At 39.3% G+C, this 22454-nt stretch overlaps 1 protein-coding gene across 2 annotated transcripts in view; it reads right to left on the bottom strand.

The window, feature by feature from the left end:
- The window catches only part of FOXO3 (forkhead box O3), a 142773-nt gene extending 121465 nt beyond the window's left edge, over positions 1 to 21308 (bottom strand). The window contains exon 1 of one of the 2 annotated variants that reach the window (XM_039351147.1): positions 19045 to 21308. In XM_039351147.1, coding sequence (XP_039207081.1) covers positions 19045 to 19614 — 570 coding nt within the window. In that variant the 5' untranslated portion in view covers positions 19615 to 21308. The remainder of the gene's footprint in view (positions 1 to 19044) is intronic. The other variant, XM_039351148.1, reaches the window with a different exon arrangement.
- Between the last annotated feature and the right edge of the window lie 1146 nt (positions 21309 to 22454).

Genomic DNA, 22454 nt, shown 5'->3' with positions numbered 1-22454 from the left:
TCCATGACAGTCATTATAAGAAAGGACTAAATGCTTCTGAGATCCTGAAGAAATTAAGCTGTTAAGATCCAAAGGTGCTTTTTTTCAAGAGGCAACTGGGCTTTGTTTTTCTTTTGAAGAAGTTGCGCTTCTCATCCAAGAAGCTCCTTCAGAGCTGAAGAAACCTCTTGAATGAGAAGCGAAATGTCTTCAAAAGAAAAACAAGAAAGTCCAGTTGCCTCATGAAAAAACAATCATGACCTGGATGATTGAAAATCTCCATAGATGTGAAGCTGTTAAGGCTTATATTGCATTATCTTTTGTGATGTTCATTATATAAAAAATGCAAGTGGTGAAATCTTGTATGCTATCCGAATACAGAATGACCTTCTTCGTGGTTTAGTTTAGATGAATCTGTTAACCTTAAGACAATCTACTGAAAACCAGAGTTAGACTCTGGAGTTTGTGGTAGTTGGAAATAATGGGCATTTTGTATTCATATGGCATAACATTGCCAAACCATACATATGTAGTTTGAAAACCATTTACTGGTTAGGAGGAGTCAAAAGCCTAATGGAGGATATTAATGCAATATATTACTTGCAGTCAGCCTTTTAGGGTTGACTCTGATGTACAAATCCACTTCAAACAAGTGGAAAACTAATTTTTAAAAACTGAGCATAAAGTTAATGGTTCTTATGATTGATGAAACTTGCATTTTGTGTTCCTGAGTTTTTACTGCAAAAATTATTAATGTTAGGGTCTATGTAGACCTGACTCCAAAATGTAAAAAGGGAATTATGATACATACTTTGCAAATGATATACAGATGTGTATACCATATGTCCATGTATATAAATCCAAATACTTTTTGTTGATTAAAAAGTACAGACAGCAAGACGTAAAAGGAACTGGATTCTTTCCTGACTACCACAGATATTTCTATTTATATATTTGCAGAAGAGCAAATGGGTATTCACAGTTTATATATGTGATATCATTAAGAGTAAGTTCACATGTGTTTATTCTTAAGTGCAAAATACACCAATCCTTAGAAATATATTTCTAAATTTTGACATCTTGCAGTTTTATAAGCAGAAAATTAAGGGCAGCTATGTGGCCATTACATTTTCTGAACAGGAAAAGAAAAATATTCTATTGATAGAAGACTTTCATTAAATAAAACAATAAAAAGCTTGAAATGCATATCCTTCAATAGAAGTAATAATCCAAGAAGGCTATTTTTATGTGTATTTCAGTAAGTTTTCAAATTCCCTAAATGAGCAAGTTGCTTTCAATTCCTATAAAAAAATACTTAAAAAATAAAAAGTTTTCTTGGAACAAAGTCTTGACTATATGGTCTCGGATATATCCCCACTCACAGTTCCAAGAAGGTGAAAAGAATATGCTTCATTATATTGAATTTCAGCTTGTTCTTCAAAAGGGGATGTCAGTATGCTCCAAACCAAAATTATGATGAAGAGAATCAGACTGAATTATTGGAGGAAAGAGGGCGAAAATAATAGTGGGAGGGAAGAATGATTTACTGTATAAAGAAGGTTGTGTGAAGCCCAGCCACAGTGAGTTTTTTTTGACAACCCTCAGTTAGATCAAAATACAGTTTACCGCACTGTATGAACAGAACCACAAAGATCTGTGAGAATTCTGCGTTCTTAGCCTGTTTCTGACTTTTGAAATCAAGCCGAATGTAGGACACTCAATATGTACAATGGCATGATTTCCTCTTGCAGCTAACCAACATATGCTGATATTCCACTGTTTGCTCTAATTACTCTAATCCACAAATACTAAAGTCAGTAAACAGACACACATGCCTGCCATTTTAAACAGCAGTCTTTCTAAGATATCATTTTTAAGTACAGTAAATAAAATTTAATTGGATTTGCAAAAAGGAAAATACATGTAATTGTATATTCAATCTATGAATACCTGAAATTAGAATTTCAATGGCTGGGTGAAAAAAATAATCTTCTTTACACCGATGCAGCCATAGGATTGTGGAAGTAATTCAGAATAGCTATGTTGGATGCCTCTTTTCATCACTAAGTCAAAAGTAGCATTTGCAGTTAGGAGGTGAAATCCACACAAATACGTTTTTAAAAGATTTCTCGTGCAGAATTATACATAATTAAAATATATATTTCTACAAAGAAAATAGCTAATTATTAATTGGAAGGAACCTCTAGAACAAGAATGCAAAAACTGGGGCTTGCATGTCTCATGCAAACTTATGATGGTCTCCAAATGGTAGGGGTTTGGCATATGCATAATATGCATATATATGAGAGATTTTAAGGGGGGGAAGTGAAGCAAATTGCCTCTAGAGACAACCAAGTGATAATTGCAAGATGGCAACTTTCAACTGCAATTCTATTTCTGAAATCAGCTGGCAGAATCATTTCTACGATGCCTACCCTATGATCTATTCCTCTTTCTCCTGCATTTCATGGATCAAATATGTATATAGGATTTCCTGCTTGAGCAGGAGTTGGACTATAAGATCTCCAAGGTCCCTTCCAACTTTTATACATATTGTGTCAGACCATCCTAATGTTTTTTTCAGCAAACCATGGTTTCATGAGAATTCAGTCTAGAGCTGTAAGTTTGCCCTTACAAACCAATTGTAAGGAAAGTCCCTAACTGTCAAATGCTCCAAAACTTCAGGATTTTACTCTTAAAACACTCTCAAGTATATCAACAGAGCTGGAAAAAGGGGTTGGCTACTAAGAATGAGAGTACTCCTTCTCAAACTTCTAACAATGCTTGAAAATATGTCCAGCCAACATGCACCCCTTTCCAAAACTACTTGCCACAAAAAACTGGAACACACAGCATATTATTCAGGCAAAGATGCACAAATAAAACAGCACGAATACACAAAAGAAATGCATAAATTCACAGGATCATTATGGATCTGTTTTTTTTTTACTGTTAACGATAAACAGAGAATGGTTCTAATATTGGCATGTGTGCTTTCCCTCCCCAAAAGCTGCATTTAAAAAATGAGTGGGGTCAAAGGCAAAATACAATCCAGATTCACTCCCACACAAACTATTCTATTATTATTGTTTTCTCAGTTGGGGGGAGGGGCGTCAGAGAAAGAGCTTTTGAACTCACTTCCATAGGATTCTCCCTTCCTTCCCCACACAGCTTCTCTAATTACTAGGACTTGGAGAAAGCGAGACTAAAATGAGTAGAGGAAAAGTTCAGAATACCAGGATTTCTTATGAAACACAAGAAAAAAATGCAAAAAATTTAACCATTTGCAAAAATGTTGTCAAAAAAAGTAGGAATATTTTAGCAAATATTTATTTCTAATGTACTTTTATCCATTTAAGATGGAGATATACCAATATCTAATGTATATAATGCTAACTAAGAAATAAACTTTAGAACACTGAGAAGATGTGTGATATTTAACAGTGCTGTATGGAATCGGGCCTTCTTTAAGAAGGCCTAGTAGTCTAGGTTTTTATGTCCTAACAAGCAACATAGCTTAATCTGCAAACCATAATGGTTTGGTTTATATAATTCAAACCAAACAAACCTTTTTATAGATTTATCTGCAATATGATAAATGAAAATAAACTTAAATAACTTGATTCTCCTCTTAAGTTAAGAAATTACAAGATACTCTCTTAGCATGCATTTCAGTACAAATACAATATAAATGCAAATTAAAAGTAAATCCCACTGAACTCAATGCATATTTCTTCTCTGTTAAGAAATCTGTGAAACACATCAAATTGTAACCATACCTTCAAAGATACTATACATCAGACATGCCAAACACAAGGCCCGGGAGCTGGATGCGGCCGGCAAAGTGGTTTCATGTGGCCCGCGAAGCCATCCTGAAAACAGTGAGGGAACGGCCCCCGCTGCCTTGGCCCTGGCCCAGGCCAGCCGGAAGCCAATGTACAATTTTGTGGTGGCCATCTATGCTGAAATGCATTCAGTCTTAACTCACAAGGCCGTCTGGAAACAGCGAGGAACCTGCCCCTGCCGCTTCGACCCCGCCCCCTAGGTGCATGCTGGGGAGGTGTCACCCTTTGTGAGGAATGAAGAAATGCACCATCGGCTGGAAGTGGCCAGCAAATGGCCCTCACCTACTTCACATATCCGGCTTGATGTAGAGCTGGCCACGCCCACCCAATAGGCTGCACCCACCCTGGCTACACCCACCCGGCCCCCCCAAGGGCAACCGCAATGCTGATGCAGCCCTCAATGAAATTGAGTTTGACACCCCTGCTATACATTTATTCCCATTCTTCTTTTTGCATTTTAATTGACATCAGTAAAAAAAGATACCATAGTAAACTTTTGGAGAAGTCTAAGAATAAAAGCAAAGTCCCTTTAGGTAAAACTTCTAGATCTTGGTGGCAAAATGTTGATCAATAACTAAGCATCAGCAAAGAGTTTAGAATACTACATTTTTTTACTGTCAATCAAATGGTTATCTGGATTACTGAAGTTTATATCTGATAGCCCTCCTTTAAAGAAACTCAGAAGACATTTTTTAAAGCAAATAGCTGTTGTAAATTGCAATACAGAATTATATTGTCTCTATTGCCGATCTCTGTTGCCAATACATCCATAATACATAGCAGAACACCTTAATTTTTAAAACTGAATCCCTTTAAAATGTGAGCTTTCCTTCGCAATTTTTCCTTGTGTTTTTCTAACAAAAGTCTTTAAAATTTAAAGAAAAGAATTAGTTGTCATTTCTCAACCTTGGCGGATTGAAGTCCACACATCTTCAAGTGGCTAAGGTTAAGATACACTGCTTTAAGTACTTTTCACCTGAAAATCCTATGGCAAACTTTAAACATACATTTAAAGAAAATTTCTGAAGTGATCAGGCACTTCAGTATACAAAGATTATGGACCAAAATTAAAACTGTATCGAAGAAACCCAGACTCACAAAATTCAGTTTATCAGGCAAGCCACTCAATATGTTCAGTACTTATCAAAATCTTGACATGTGCCTCCTACCAACAAATGTACAGAGGATAACTCCTATCTTAATGTTCTGTTTACATAATGCTGCCCAAGAGTCATCTTTATTCAAACATGATTAACACTTTAAGAGCCTTCCGAAGTGTGAGTGACTACTCTACAGACCATTTTAATTTATCTTTTAACTGCACCTGCCTATCATTTTAATTCATGTGTATACACACACACACACACACACACACACATGCACTCACGCAAATTAGCAATGAATAGGCTTTTTTTTTCCTAAAAAGGAAAACTCTACACTGGAACAATGTTAAAAGTGCATGCTAAGTATTATATTATTACAGTATATTACATCCATCAAGCAAAAGATTTCCACTAAGTCTTTATATACAGTTTAGAATCTAATTAACTTCACTGTTTGAATACCTTGTTCCCAATAACAATTATTTCTATTTTCAAAGCCTAATGTTGTCTTTGTATGGTGTACTGTATCTTTTTTAGTTTAAACATCATAAATTTAAACTGGAAGTTACTCTATATTGTTATTATAAGCTAAGGAAATTCTTTTACAAGTTTCTCTCTCAAAAAGTAGGATTTTATATTGGAAATGAATGTTTACAGGTATTTTATGAGCAACCATAGCAAATTCCAAAATGCTTTAAGTGAGAAAATGCACTGACCGAAACATGAGTTTGTGTAGTGAATAGGTGAAGTCCCAAGTGATTTTTCAAAGCTTAGCTCATGCACATGGCTATGTAAGAACTAATGGGTTTATTCAGAGAACAGAAGTGAAAAGTACTGTAAATACTTTCCTATTAATTTACGAAGCACTCTTGAACACTTACCCAGAATTTGGAAAAAGGCAACCTTAAAAGCAGTTTAGAAATTTCTCTCACTTAACTGTCAGGTTCAACTGCAAGAGGGACTAATGTTCAACACCTAGTCACGCACACTCTGTAGCATCCCATCTTGTCCCAATGCAACCTCTGTATGAAACTGCTTAGAGAACTCATCTAGGGTTTCTGCCTCAGTATGCACACGATGCCCAGTTCTATTATTCCTTGCCATTCATTTCTAAGGAAACAACAGATACTCTTGAATTGAATAAGCTGGATGAGGAAATAAACTTGAATTAAATCCAGACAAGAGAGGAGGCTGTTGATAACGAGAAAACTGGACTTGAGGATCGAGGCTCAGCCTGTTTTAGACAGAGCTGCACCCTTCCTGTAAAAGCAGGTTTGCCACCTGGGAGTGTTTCTGATCCTCATAAAGTTATTGGTGGTGACCGTGGTGAGAACTTCCTTTCCACCATTACGTTTCATCTACCAACTACATTGGTTATGCTAATCGGATTTGGGTTGGGGGTTTTTTTGGCACCTTGGTTACACCCCATCTGACAGCCATAATATGCTGTCAGTTGGGAGTTATTCTTGAACAATAGCTAAAAGTTGGAACAAAATGAGGCATCCAGTTTCCTAAGTACATGATTCCTGCACTGAAAGATCTGCAGTTTGCCAATTACATACCAGGGACAACTTCAGCTGTTCATACTGACCATCAGAGTATTATATAATGGAAAAACCAAGGACTGCTTCTGCCACTGCCAACCTTGCCAGCTGTTAGGAACTATAAAACCAATTCCTGCAGGCATATGCGACACCAGAGGTCCCCAACCTTTTGGGCACCAGGGACTGGTTATTGGAGAAAGGTTTTTCCATGGACTGGAGCGGGCATGGTTTTGTGTGCTGCCTGCATTCCGTGGATGGGTTTTTGCTTGTTTGTGCAGACTGGTTTCTGGCATGCCACGGCCCGGTACTGGTCCACGGACCGGGGGTTGGGGACCCCTGTGCTACACAGCCTAGGAACAACCTAAGAGAGGCCCACCTTTGTGGCACAAAGGACAGAGCCTTCTCTTGAGCTGGTCCCAGGCTCTGCAATACATTCCTCAGGAGTTGCTTTCAGCCCCATTCTCCCAGCCTCTGCAAAAAATCTATAAAACTGTCTCAAACTCTTGTTAAATAATTCCAGCGCAGACAGTCCTTGCTTAGGTATTGCAATTGGGATCAGTAATTTTGTTGCTAAAGAGCACAGTTGTTAAGTGGGAAAAAAATCACATGATCGTAGCGGACTTATGACATCACTTCCCACAAGTTACTGTAGTCATTAAGCAAAACATCACATGATCACAACTTATAATTATGTTTTTCCGTTCTCCATTGGCTCTGCTTGTGGCAAGCTGGCTGGGAAGGACGCAAATGGCTGTCACCATGACAAAGCAGTGCTGAGATAGTTTTAAAAGCAAGGATTGGTTGCATGGCTCTTTATTAAATGCCACTGTAACTTTGTTACTAAACAAATCAGTTAGTTAATTAGGACCAATTTCATTTAAATCTGTGATTTTAACTTTTTAATGTTCTCTTTTGTAACAGAATAAACAAGAAAATATAAATCAAATTTTAGATAGATAGATAGATGGATGGATGGATGGATGGATGGATGGATGGATGGAGCTTCAATCATCTATACGTAATACATATTTTGCAAACAGATTTACACAGGTTATTATCTACATACCCAAACATACATGCATACTGACAATGCTATATAAAAGTGATGGTGAACCTTTTAGAGACCAAGTGCCCAAAAACTGGCCCCACCCCCACTCCACCCCCTGCCCTGCCCCCACCCCATCCCCCACCCTACTTGCCCACAGGGCCACTCACCACCTCCAGGGTCTGCCGCAGATTGCCCAGGCAGCCCAGCAGTGCCATGGCGGCCATGCCCTCTGCCCGTGCCCCACAGCATCAACTGTGCGGGATGGGGCATGAGGGCAGAGTCTTGTCTATACTGCCTGGCTGCCATGTCCTTGGCTGCACTGCTCTGTGTGGGCCACGCTCGGGGGCGACTCTCCTCCAGGGGGGCTGCTGGTGAAGAGGGGATTGTGGGGGAAGTGAGGCTGCGGCAATGGCATGTGTGCCCACAGAGAGGGCTCTGAGTGCCGCCTCTGGCATGCGTGCCATAGGTTCGCCACCACTGCTATATAATATGTTTCATATCTACTGAAGAGCAAACACATTTGGAAGGATTCTCCATTATTCACGTAAAGTCAAATCCTCATTAGAGGATAAATAGTTACATGTTTGTCTTTGTACTGCAAAATGTTTCTCTGGATACCCCTTGCGCTTAGCATCTATATTCTTTTCTGATACATGGAGAAACACCCAATACCACCCATGTTACTCAGTACAGCGAATAAAATCAGTTCTGAAACACAAGACACCCTTGCATGATATCCTTTAAAACAAACGAAGTTTTATTTTAAAAAAGATTTATCAGCAGTTAGTCTTTATGTCTCACAATAAAGATAAATAGTATCTGGTGTAGAATAGTTAAGTTTATGATGCAAAAATGAAATATATAGCAAGTAATTTGCTTCTAAGTTCTGAAACAATGAATTATTTTTCTCATGCAGCTACTTAAATATAGACCCCTGTTCATGCAGCAAATACAGCACTTCATCAAAGGAGAGATGGCACTGTTACCCAGGTGATGTCTATTAAAGAGCAATTTAGGCAAAAATCAAATGGTTCTGGAGAAGTTTTAAGCATCTTATTCTGATTTTATCTGGGGCAAGCAGTATACATACATTCCAATGATAACAAGACAGCAGCTGAAGATGTTCCTTCGATCTACTAACCTGAATTTGTCTGTGAAAAAATGGCCATCTTTATTGCTATTCCTGAGTTCTCCTTAAAGCAGGATAAGATCACTTTTCCATCTAAAAGAGTTTACCTCTTTGTTTTCATTTCTAGGCAAGAGTGGTCATGGGCAATTGTTTTAATTTTAATAATTTGTAAAATATTCTAAGGAGAATATTCTCCTCATTACAAAAGCTCACTCTGAATAATGAGAAACCACAATGAATAAAATAGCACTGACAGTAAAAAAAAATGTGTGCAAATAAGTTCAACAACAAGCCAACCACATGAAATTAACAAAAAGGAAAACGCGGCCAGCATATGCAGTTTTTAGGAAAGAAGGAACATTCTCTTTTTATCCTCATCAGCTATTCAGAGGAGCGTGCAGATACTGAGTCATATAAATAAATCACTGTGGGAGATTTGGAAATCTGTAGGTGAGTGTTAAAATAGCTTGCATATATGTTTAGTAGAATGTAGATGGCAGGATAGATTTGGAGAGATTTGCTGGATAACTCTGCTGTGCATAGCACAGCCACCAAGCAATATTAGTTATCTAAAGGAGGGGTCCTCAACCTTGGCAACTTTAAGACTTGTGGACTTCAGCTCCCAAAGCTGGCTGAAGAATTCTGGGAGTTGAAGTCCACAAGTCTTAAAGTTGCTAAGGTTGAGGACTCCTGATCTAAAGTTCTACAGGGCACAGGAGGATTGGCTTGTTGGTGAATAAACTGGACATTTACAAGAGAAGTAATGTCTTACAACCTACTATGAATAATCACTGCTCTCTTATTACAAAGCCAACACGCCAATTAGGTAAGTGCCAACATGTTTCTAATGCACATTAAAAAAAAAGTTAATATGCTGCACCCATTTTAATTATGTCCACATGCCAATTAAATTTATTCAGTGTAAATAAAGAATATAGGCAACAGATCTATCATGCTTTGAAATAATTAGAAGTGCTTTGGACCACACTCAAGCACTGCTCCTCTCTTCATTGAAGTTACAATAACTCTTAAAGTAACAGCACTGTTTTCCAAAGTTTATGCAGAATCTGGAAACTGAATAGCCCATTGTGTTGTGCTCCTGTGAGGTCAAAAGTGCTTCTTCTAAATTGAAGTCAAAGCATCCACAGCCCTTGATTGATCTTGAATCATTGATACAATAATGGCTCCAACAATATCAATATTACATCCCTGTAACCACAACTTCATTCAAAGTCAGGATATCTAATGAAGATCCCATCACAAATGATCTACAAGTTGCAAAGAATATGGGGAAAATATTTTACACCATGATAGCTCTATTTGAAATAGACAAGCTTCTACCCGATATGAGTTTTTCCCTTCCCTTCCCTGCTTCTGACTACAATGGAGGTGGGGTGTTAATTCACAAAACATTCAGCTTAAGAACTTTTCAAGCATGGTATCAGGGAAGACCTAAAATGACATGAAGGGTGGGCAATTAGCATAAATAATAATAATAATTTGGAATTTTTACTTAGAGTACGATGCCACATTTGAAAAGTCTGCAGTAACAAATTAGCATTAAATCCCTTATTCTAAATAACTATTTGCCAGGCAACAGTTAAATACTACAGGTCTATCAGCTATGTAAGATAGCATCAATTAGGAATGCCTGATGCATAGGATATATAGTATTATAGGGATAGCACTGGGTTAGATTACTCACTAAGAAAACAATGGTGGGTTAATAAAGTGTCATACAATTTCCTGTATTGAACCAGCTCATCCAATTCTAAAGATGCTCTTTCACTATTCACATACTTCAAGTAAAATATCCATGTATTCTGAAGTATGAAAAAAAATCTACACCAGGCATTAATGCTCATGCATTACTTTTACACATAAAATGTATATTCCAACACCTATCTTCAATTATTTTCATTTGGCTTTTTTGCATTATTCACTTACATTTCTTTTATTCATCTCTTGACTGCAGAATAGATAGAAGTACAAATGACAGCAGCCTACACACATCTCCTCATACCTTTATCTATCTATGCATCCAATTTTGAAGCCACCCAATTCACTGACAATTTTAAAATAGCTTACAGATAAAAAGAAAAAAAAAACATATGTACACAAAGAAACCGAGGCTAACCAGAAGACCATGCTACATGAAAGAGTAACAAGACTTCCTTGGACTTAAGCTTGACCTTAATGCTTTTAAGCAAACACTCCTGCTCTTATTGTCTGCTCAGCAATCACAATGGTTTACCATTGCCTTCTTGTGTGATTTTTTTTGTTAAATCTCACAATAGTAGGATTTCCGAGAGGTATCCCATCCAATACTAACTAAGCTCCACCCTGCTTAGCTTTCAAGCCTAGACAAGGCTAATCATACAGCCATTTAGTAGATGGATGGAAATTAATTTTAGGAGGCAATCAATACAGCAAACTATTAAGAACCATTTTTTTCTTGTGATTACAAATACCTTTCCAGAGTGGTATAGAGTAACAATGATAATCCTAAACCAATTCACTTTCAGTTAAATACTAACTGAAATGGGTTACTCACACATTCTAAATAAAGATTATCAGCAATTATTCTATATTGCAATAACCTCCTCATTGAAGAGCTTTATGCACATTAGAAAATATAAAGGTTTACTTTTTAATAAAGCCAACCTAGAATGGGTAGAAACTACAGACACTTTCAGGTAAAATAATTCTAAATGAACGATTATCTTTTCAAAATATAAAACTCAAATGCAGACCCCTCTCAAAATAGCCCACCATAGTAATGTTACTATTTGATTATTTCCTATGTATTAAAAAAAAGTCAACAGATGAACATGGACTGCTAGGAGCTACTGCAGTTCAATTTCTGAGAATTTTCCTTTATCCTAAAACACAAACCTATTCCATTTGCATCATTCTATATGGGGTATGTGGGATATGTGAGTATCTGTGTATGTTTGTGTGTGTGTTAAAAGGCTTTGTTGTTGGTAGTAGAAGAATCAAGACCATTTCTGCTAGCTTACTGCTAAACACCTACATCTGAATCTAGCAAGTTGCTTTAAATATTATTTTGATTGCCCAGCCATGGAGATAAAGTTTATAAACATGGGCATTTGTTTCTCCCCAAAACAACGTAAAAAGACCAGACAGATGCAAGATCTAACTAGCTTTGGCTGATCTTAAAAGAAACTAAGTAAGCTTGAACAGGTTAGTATTTGGATGGGAGACATAATTACAGGGCTGCAGCTAACTAGAAAATTGAAAAATGGTAAATTTTTATTGTTGTTGCCAAGAAAAGCACATGGACAAGTCCATTAAAATTATCAGGAATTGAATACAATTCAAATTAGTTTTTACCTTGACTTTAGCCAAAAGGAGTTCACATTCATTTTTATTGTTTAGAAAATGCTGGTGTTGCAAAATGAATTAAATTCACTTTGGAACACAGTGAAAAGAAGAAGAGTTGTTATTTGCATTTATCACTTGATTTCAGCTTCCAGTATGAGCGTATGTGAAGTCACTGAGAAATTTCAGAACTAATGTGAGTTAAAAGATTGGACTTCGAGACATTTTAATTAGTTTGAACACTCCTTGATGAAATCAATATCACTTTAAAACTTTAAACTGACTGATATTTTTCAGTTATATGAAATTACCTAATTAATGTTAGCATTTTGAAGCCTCAACCTAGTGTTCTCTAGATGTATTGGGATTAATTCCCAGAATTTTTAACCAACAAATTTAAGGCTACTACAGATAAGATTCCAACCTACTACTCCACAATTAACATTTTTAGAATAATACCAATTGGAAAAGCATTTCTTCCCAACCTGGATTTAAACTCTAAGAGGATTTTTGGCTTGCATTTATGATTCTTCTTACCTGCATAAACCACCCTTCTACATGGTAATGAGTATAAAGATACAAAAACAGAGAAATATATTTTCTGATACAGCTTTCCAAAGTTTTAAAACTTTTGTTCTTTCATTTTTTAAAACATGTTCCCACTGAATCAAAATGATACAACAAATTATGCATACTTCTTAGACTATAGAAATTATGCACACTTTGGGGACTATAGAAAGTTTTCATTTGCACTTGAATTTTTTTGGGTGACCAACTAAAAAATTGAGACTCATCTAGGTTAGTAATAGAAATATGATCTCTAACAAACTTCCAAATTGCTTGTTTCCACTGTGTAATCTAAAATCTTCTTTTTTCCCATAAAGTGAAAACATACAACCTATGCAATTAACATATTGTTTCATTGCACTTTTTCTAGTAGGTGCTATAGATGTCCGAATATTTGGCTAATTCCTTTTTTGGAACAGAGGATCTCAGTTGGGCCAGTAAAATCGTAATTAAATAATGACATTCTTTACTTAATATTGCAGTAAAATTTATATTACAGCATACTGCATTTTCTTTCCAAGTTTCTACATGCTAACTCTTTTAAAAATAATGTATCCTCAACTGTCACGAAAGTGAAAATGTAAAACACAAATAAAAAAAAGTCCTTGATTTTTTAAAAAAATAAATGTTATGGAAAAACTCAGACCATTTCATCATAGAATACAATATCTTTAAGGCATATCAAGGCAAGAAATAAGATCGATTTACTGATTTCTCAAATGTCATGCTCCCTGATAGATTTTGACTAAAACCAATGGCAAAGATGATATATTTGGCTTTCATACTTGAAACATATTATAGTACAATGTCCATGCAGCAAGTTCTGTGCAAGAAGGCTCAAATGAACTGCAACTTTTATCTTTACTATAACAAATAAGCCAGTGCCTAGATAAGAAAAAGAGGAAGTATAGTTAGACAAACGAGTACAGAGCATTTACGGTAGGTTCAGAAAGTATTCAGACTCCCTTCACTTTTGTCAATTTAATTATGCTGCAGCCTGCTACAGTTGCTATAGTTGCTGAAATTCATTTTTTTCTCATTAAACTATACTCAGTACCCCATAATGACAAAGTGAAAACAGAATTTTAGAAATGTCTGTAAATTTATTAAAAAGAAAAAAACTGAAATATCACATTGGCATAAATATTTAGACCCTTTACAACAACACTTGAAATTTAGCTCAGGTGCCTCCCATTTCTCCTGACCTTGCTGACATGTTTCTACCCATTGATTGGAGTCGACCTGTGAAAAATTAAATTGATTGGACATGATTCAGAAAGGTACACACCTTTCTATAGAAGACCTCACAGCTGACAATGCCTTCTGTAGCAGAGCAAAAGCCATGAGGTCAAAGGAACTGCCTTCAAAGCTCACAGGCTGAAGAACTCTCAGACTGTGAGGAACAAGATTCTTTGGTCTGATGAAACCAAGATTGAACTGTCTGGCCTCAATTCTAAACGTTATGTCTGGATGAGGCACCGCTCAATATCATCCCAACAGTGAAGCAAAGTGGTGGCAGCATTATGCTATGGGGGTTTTCTACAGCAGGAGGGACTGAGAGATTGGTCAAGATTGAGAGAAAGCTGAATGGAGCAAAGTACAGGGATATCCTCAGTGAAAACCTGTTCCACAATGTGCTGAAGGTTCACTTTCCAACGACAATGATCCTAAGCAGACACCCAAGACAATACAGGAATGGCCTAGGGACCACTCCTTGAATGTCCTAGAGTGGCCCAGCCCTGACTTCAACCTTACTGAACATCTCTGAAGGGACCTGAAAATGGCTGTCCACTGAGTCACTATCCAACCTGACCGAGCTTGAGAGGATTTGCAGGGAAGAATGGCAGAAAATCTCCCAATCCAGGTATGCAAAGCTTGTCGTGTCATACCCCAAAAGACTAGAAGCTGTAATTGCTGCCAAAGGTGCTTCAACAAAGTACTGAGTGAAGGGTCTGAATATTTATGCCAATGTGATATTCAGTTTTTTCTTTTTAGTAAATTTACAGACATTTTAAAATTCTGTTTTTACCTTGTCACTATAAGGTACTGAGTGTGGATTAATGAGAAAAAAATGAATTTCAAAAACTGTAGAATCAGACTGCAGCATAACAAAAGTGAAGAGGGTCTGAATACTGTATGAATGAATCGTATTACTGCATTATGATTTTATTCTATACTTCGTCGAAAAGTGGAATTACACTGTTTCCAATCCAGGAAAAAAAAATGGCTGGGTGGTGTGAAGTGGATTGGGCCATAAGCACCTTGAAGCACACTTCTGTTACTCTAGTAGTCTACGCAGTTCAACTTCACAACAAACCTGTGAGGTTAGGGAAAAAAAAAAAGGAAGAAAAGGTCACACAGTAAGATTTTTTAGCTATGTGAGATCTGAACATAAATCTCATCAAAATTCTTGCTACCCCACAATACTGTTCCTCTTTGTCAAGGGTGCAGAAATATTGGTGAAGTTTGCAGTCCTAGCAATTATATTCGAAGAGAAAAAATATTGAATATTATTGTTCAGCAGTATCTCTAGAACTGCAAATCCCCCAGTAGAGCCCTATCTTGGTGATTCTTTCTTTCCATCACATATGTGCCCCGGAATGATTGGACTGATGTAAGAGTGGGATATGAGCTGTGGAAGAAGAGGGATGTATTAGATGAACAAGTTTAAGATTTGTTTTAACACAAAACCACATATAGACATTCCCCAACCTTTTGGGCACCAGGGACCGGTTCCGTGGAGAGAGGTTTTTTTCGCGGACCGGAGGGTGCGTGGTTTTGTGTGCTGCCTACATCCCGAGGATGGCTTTGCTTGTTTGCGCAGACCGGTTTATGGCATGCCGCGGACCAGTGCCAGTCCATGGACTGGGGGTTGGGGGCCGCTGCCTTAAAGGGCAAATGCTATAATACATAAACACTTGAAAAGACAGTGAGCTATTTCAACATCTACTTTAGAAAAAACTGTTTTGAAAAGTTGTAATCTTGAGCACAGGAATAGCACAGAAATTAAGGCACTTAAAAATCCTAAGTTTCTTCTTGAAATCAGCAGCATTTTAACTACAGTACTTAAACCAAACATTTGAACTTGAAAAAGGACATGGATGTTTCAAAAAAGGAAGAGACAGGCTGTGCATTGCTGTGTCTAAAACAATTTTTCTTAAAAAAAAAATCAAATGGTGATAGGAATCTAGTACTCCATTTGCTCATGAGAAGGATATGGTCAAACAGCAAATATACATACACTCTTCAACTATAGCCTGACCTATGCATTATGAAGTTACTCCTATATAATTCAATGGAACATATAGTCCATCATGTCTCATAATGCCTTCCCAAAAACCAATTTGTTTTCAAAGCAACAGGGACCAAATCAGAATCCTACTAAATGCCATTTCGGACTGAGTGAAATTAAATTATCTTTGGCACAAACAGCTACCTGCATGTAACATATGTAAAACAGCATGCTTTCAAGAGCAGTTCATGGATTTAAAATAATAAAACCATGCCAAAGTTCCATTCCCAATACCACTTCACTAGTAAAACTATTTGTTAAGAGTTATGTTGCAAGTTCAACTTTCTTACAGTTATTCAAAAATTTTTTTAGAAAATTCACTTCTCTGATAGAAACAAATGTATAGTTTATACAAGGATATAGAGGCAATGTGGTCTAGTGGTTAAGGCACCAGGTTAGAAAGAAAGAGACCGTGAGTTCTGGCCTTAGCCATGAAAGCCAGCTGGGTGACTTTGAGCCAGTCATTCTCTCTCAGTCAATCCACCTTACAGGGTTGTTGCTGTGGGGCAAATAGTAAAAGGAAATGTGTTGAGTATGTTTGCCGCCTTGAGTTATTTGTAAAAATAATAAAGGTGGGATACAAATATATAAAATAAAAATATCTAATGTATAATATGACAATATAAGAGAGGATCTCCCTCACTCTTAAATAGCTACCAACGTTTCCCTGTAATAACCAAGCAAAATACTTTGCTCCCAGATGTTTAAATTGATTACTATTATACTTTTGCAACACTTGTGGCTATATCATCACCTTTTTTTTTTAAAAAAAAAAAGCGTCTCTATTTAGATTTTGTATGTTTTGTTTTTTACCCAACGGTGAAATTAAATTCTGAAATAAACAGCTGATACAGCACTCTATAGTCATAGTATCAAAATGTAATAGATCTTGGAAGTCATCCAATCAAACCTCTGCTTCAGAGCAGGATCCGCTAGAGCAGGGGTTCCCAACCGGGGGTGCAAAAACTTGGGTTTTCAAAATTATAGTATATGTGCATAATTCATTGCCGTTATTTCGAACTTTTGTAAGGGGTGTGAGAATATATCAGAAGTGTTGTAGGGGTGCGGGGTATAGAAAAGGTTGGGAGCCGCTGCGCTACAGCATCTCTGAAAATGACCATCTAGCATTCTAGCCGATCTTGAAGATCCCAGTAAGGGAGAACTCACCACTTCATATGACAGCCTATTCTAGTGGCTGATTGCTCGTACAGTTAAAAATATCCTCCTGATATCTAGAATAAACCAACTCCGTTGTATAGGTAGTCCTCGACTTACAACCACAATTGAGTCCAAAATTTATGTTGTTAAGTGAGACATTTGTTAAGTTGAGCTTTGCCCCATTTTACGACCTTTCTTGCCTCAGTTGTTAAGAGAATCATTGCAGTTGATAAATTAGTAACCTGGTTGCTAAGTGAATCCGGCTTCCCCGTTGACTTTGCTTGTCAGAAGCTCGCAAAAGGTGATCCCATGATCTTGGGACACAGCAACGGTCACAAGTATGAACCAGTTGCCAAGCATCTGCATTTTGATCACATGTTTAAGGGGATGCTGCAAAGGTCGTAACTGAAAAACAGTCCTAAGTCACACCCAAACTGTTGTAAGTCGAGGACTACCTGTAGTTTTAACATACCTGTTCAAATCTTGCACCTCGAGCAACAGAAAACTAAAACCCACTCCTACATTAGAATCTCTCAGATACTGGACACTGCTATCATAACCCACTCAATCATCTCTTTTATAAGCTAAAAATACACAGGACCTCTTCATGTTATAAGAATGTCAGAGAAAATATTAGCAACTAAAACTCCTCTTAACAAGAACAAAAAAAGATTTCAGATGTGAATAACTTCAGAACCTGAGTGTGGATATAATGTTGAAGGAAAGGCTGTCCTCATATAGCAATTAAAATTGGGGGGAAAAATAAATTCCGTGTGTAGTCAAGTAATAACTCACAAAATGTACATGCATGCACTCAATATCATCTAAACTTGACAGATATTAAAATATACCCCTATCCTCTTTTTTTTTTTAATGCAAAGCAGCACTGGGAGCAATCTTTGGAATTTTATCGAAACTACCCAACACGCTCATTGTTGATGTAAGTTATAAGCTATCTGCTTTACTATTGACAGTCGCAGATTATATTCAGCTCAGCTAAGACTAGGGAACAGCAGCTGAGACGAAGGAGCACATAGCAATGGAGAAGAGGGAATTACATCACAGAATTATTCTTTTCACCGTACCTCCAACTACATGGTGTTTTGTCTTCACCAGTGTCACTAATACTCAATCTCTGTCTGAGAAAATATACTAGGCAGAATAAGATGAATTTGATGTCATCCCTAGAAATTAGAAGCAAACCTATATTTTTAGGCATTGTTAAGAAGGTACCCCTCTGGAAATATCCACAGAGGACTCAACGCAACCCACTTCTTGGAAGGGTCTGATCTTCTTTCTGGGCTGATAACTGAGCCGTTGTGCACCCTGTGATATCTTAACTGATCCTGCAGTGGGTGCGTGGCATAAGCCTGAACTAAATCCTTTGGCACAGCATGAACAAAGTGCTACAGGGAGCAGTCTGACCATGATGCATCTTTCATTCAGTAATAAGCACTTTTTGAACTCACATTTGACAAACAGCATGAACTAATAATGGAAACAGTCTTAGTGTATTTGTTGTGCACACAGGAGGAAGAAAGTGCCTCTTGTTATAGAAACATCCACTTTTTAAAAGCTTCCTCTCTGCCAAATTGTGTCAAAAAGTGGTCTGAGTGATAATTACCACTCATCTTTATTTATTATAAGAGTTCAACCAATCTTAGCTGGTCAGTTGAATGGACTAAAATGGGATATTCTTAACAGGCTCATTGAACCACTGCATTATTCCTGAAAATCATAGTTTAAAAAAAAAACACCGTAAAAGAGTGGGTATTTTTCCCGCCCTTTGGAAAATCGGTGACTGAATGTAATTCTGAGGCAGCACCCAGAACCTGGGAGGAGGACATCGCAGATGCCGCATGTAGTCCACCACGGGAAAGCGGGTCTTTCATTCATCCCAGGACCAATTAGGATCCGGCTGGCAAGAGTCCACCCGTGGCTGGACGATCCACGCGTCCATTCCTTTCGGAAAACACCGGCCACCCTTTCATGCGCCCCTACCAAGTTCTTTTTTTTTTTTTCGCAGTCCCCGCTTACCTTCCAGCCTGCCGAGCTGTTGCTGTCGCCCTTATCCTTGAAGTAGGGCACGCAGCGCACCATCCACTCGTAGATTTGGGACAGGGTGAGGCGCTTCTCCGGCGAGCTCTGAATGGCGCGGGTGATCAGGTCCGCGTACGATAAGTTGCCCCACGCGTTTCTCCGGGACGAACATTTTCGCGGAGCGGCCGCCGTGCCCGCCGCCACTGGCTGAGGCTGCTGCCCGCCGGTCAACGCAGAGCTGCCCGCGCCAGACCCCTCACCGGGCAATCCGGAGAAGGGAACCAGCAGGCGGACCGTGTCCTCCGAAGCAAGAGCCTCGCCGGCGCCGACGGGGACGGTGGCGGTTGAGGTGCACCCTTGCTCCTCGTCGTCAGCGTCGTCGTCCTCCTCGGGAATCATGGAGGCGTCGTCGGCGGTCGCGTCTCCCGAGGGCTTGGCCGGACTCGTTTGGAGCTCGGGCCTTTGCAGGGGCCACGTACAGGAGCGAGGACGGCTCTGGGGCTCGAACTCCGGGTCCAGCTCCACGTCCAGAGGGGACAAGGGCGCGGGGGGAGACACCTCAGCCATCTTGGCCTCCCCCCGCTTTTGAGGCGACCCTTCTGTCCTTCCCGCTGTCAGACGGGAACCCGATCCACCGCGCTCCGGTCCCCTCTCCTCGCCCAGCTCCTGGCAGAGATTAGCGAGCTCGAGCAAGCACGCCGCTCCCCATTAAAGGTCCGGCTGCCTCCTTCCTGCCCGCTACCTCTCGCCTCCCCCGCCGGAGAAAGGAAAAGTTCTAAGGCGATCGGGAAGCGATCCGGGAGCCCCCCGGTTCCAGGTCAGCTCTCTTTTCGCTGCCCTTTGAGGCTGACCAATTTGGGAAGCATTTCCAAAGACGGCGGGGCTGGAAGCAAACCGCGGCTCTGCGCCCGCGCGTTTGTTTATCTTTCGCTACGCGCTGGAGTCCTCCAATAGCATCGCTCTGTAGCTATTAAAGAGACCCCATTCCCGCGACCCCCCGCATCATTTTTTTTTTTTAATTTAAAAAAAGAGATGTTCGCCAGTCTCTCGGTTGCTGGTTTGGCGGACGCCTTCGGTCTTTGCAAGTCCTTCCGTCACCGACTTCCCAACGCCTTCACGGAGAGCACCGAAGCCTTAACACCCATCCGATCGCGGCTGCCCCATTTGCGATCCCTCTTCTTCTTCCTCCGAAAAAAGGAAAAAAAGAAATCCGAAAGCGGCGTAGGGCGGTAAGAGAGCCAGTCTTTTTAACTAAGAGAGGAAACTTAAAACGCCTGTCGGTTCCCTTCGCCTTCTTTTAAATCCTCTTCCTCGGCGTAAAAGAAAGTGACGCGGAGAATTCAAACAAGTCAAATCGCCGATCTTCCAACAGGTCCGAAAACCCAAGTCCTCCGCAGCCTCCCGAGGTTTTGTTCCAGCATCGGCACCACCACATTCATAACCTCCTCGCTGCTGCTGCCGCCGCTGCTGCCATCTTGACAGTTTCCCCCCCCCTCCCCCTCCACTCAAGTCATTTAAAAAAGCGTCGGCAAAAAGGCAGGGCGAGTGGTCAAGCAGGCGAACGAAAGAGCAAGCGAGAAGCGCCAGTCTCCGAGGCGAAGCTTAAACCCGAACCCGCTGGGGCGGCAGAAAATCCAGCTCCAAATGCACGGGAGGAAAACGAGGCGCCGATTCTGCCGCTGCTCCCGCTACTGCAGGATTCTTGATTTTGGAGCCGTTCCCGAGTCGTTCCACTTTAAGTAGCAGAAGAAGCATTAAAATGAGAAAAATCCCACCGATGGGAGAAGGCTCCCTCCCCAGGGAGAAAGCAAGCGGCGAAGCAGCGGCGGGAGAGAAACGCTGGAGCTGCTGCCGTTCCCTCAAGCAACCTGTCGCCCTCCCCTCCACCGACTTCCACATTCCTTCTCCTAACATCCAGGAGCGGCAACACAAAGTTATAGACACACGCAGGGAGACGCAACCTAACCCCATCGCAGCTGATCCCCGCCCACAAAGGAGGCGGGCGAAGAGGCGAGAGCTCTAGCTCTCAGTTACTACACACCGCCCGGGTAGCTGAGGGTCGATTAGCAGACTTGCCTTCGTTCTCGGCGCATCTTTAATTCTTCCCCCGCCAGCAAATCACTGTTAATATTGAACTAGCCATGTACGATGTTGCAACCAGAAACCTGGGCATAAAGAGGAACGCATTTAAAAATACATTCCAAAAATCAATTTTCTCGATTGCAGTTTAAAAAAAAAAGACGTATCTCTACGGTTCTTCGGCATTATATTTCGCTTTTTTTTCTCTATTTCCCTGACTTTAGAAGAGACTTTTAGAACACGTAGAACCCTGCGGTACATGTTGATCGCTCTGTCCTATATCAGAATAGCGAGCAAAATTTTGCAGTTTTCTCGTTTTATACGAAGCCTGGGTGGGTTGGAAAAACATAAGTGCCTTTTCTTTTTGAAATTGGTAACTGTTAAGAGCTTTCCACTACTGTATGTTCTATTGAGCCATTTGTAAGATGTGTAAGCCATAGATGTAGCCAATCAAAAGGACTAGGCCACTTTAACTACGAAATTGTAACACCGTCTTTGTTAATTGGTAGATAAAGTTTAGACATGCATTTTCAATTTCCACCTTTTAGTGAGATATCTTGATTTATTGCTGGTATAGAATTTCAAAATTACTAGTGAATGGTGTGACTGCAAATGTGGAGCCAGGCAAGCTTTTCTGCTAAGACTACGTTGGCAGTAAAGTCTTAGCATACAGAAGGCCCCAGTGGGGAAGGCTTTCTTATAGAAATATGATATTCTACCTATTCCCCTGCATATTTTTCTTGAACAATTACACTCAGAATGCCTGGGGTGGGGAGGTTAATTGCCAAGTACCAAATCACTATAAAATCAAACTGTATGAAAACTTTAGAACATCATAAGGTCATGAAATATGCATAAACACAACTGGCTAGGCAATTACATTTTGCATAACCATGACCTATCTTTACTTTTAGTGGGAAAATATTACACATTATCACACCTCCTACAGAAACATATGAACACACCTTATTTTGGCAAATCACATCAGCTCCAATCTTTCAGCCACTAAAGCTGGACCTTAGATTTCATTAGAATATTTTATTAATAAAACTAGATCACAATATTATTAATGTGTGTTCTGGTGAAGTTTCTAGGTGAGTTTTTTTTACTATGTATTTTAAATAATCAGAAATCTAAGATATCATTTTCAAGAGCACAGTCTCATATGTAATTACTAGTGATTAACTCTAGTTTTTGGATATTTAATAGATATGTTTACTTCTTACCTCTGAGAATGCATGCATCCAATTGGGCTAAAGTCTCCAGTGCAGTTTACATATCTTTTGAAGATCCTACTTCAGGGGTGTCAAAGTGCCAGCCCATGGCTG

The sequence above is a fragment of the Crotalus tigris genome, unplaced genomic scaffold (assembly GCF_016545835.1).
Source record: "Crotalus tigris isolate CLP2741 ecotype Arizona unplaced genomic scaffold, ASM1654583v1 scf7180000018371.15429387391:27106975, whole genome shotgun sequence".
Classification (NCBI taxonomy): domain Eukaryota; kingdom Metazoa; phylum Chordata; class Lepidosauria; order Squamata; family Viperidae; genus Crotalus; species Crotalus tigris.
This window is presented reverse-complemented; position numbering and strand designations above follow the sequence as displayed.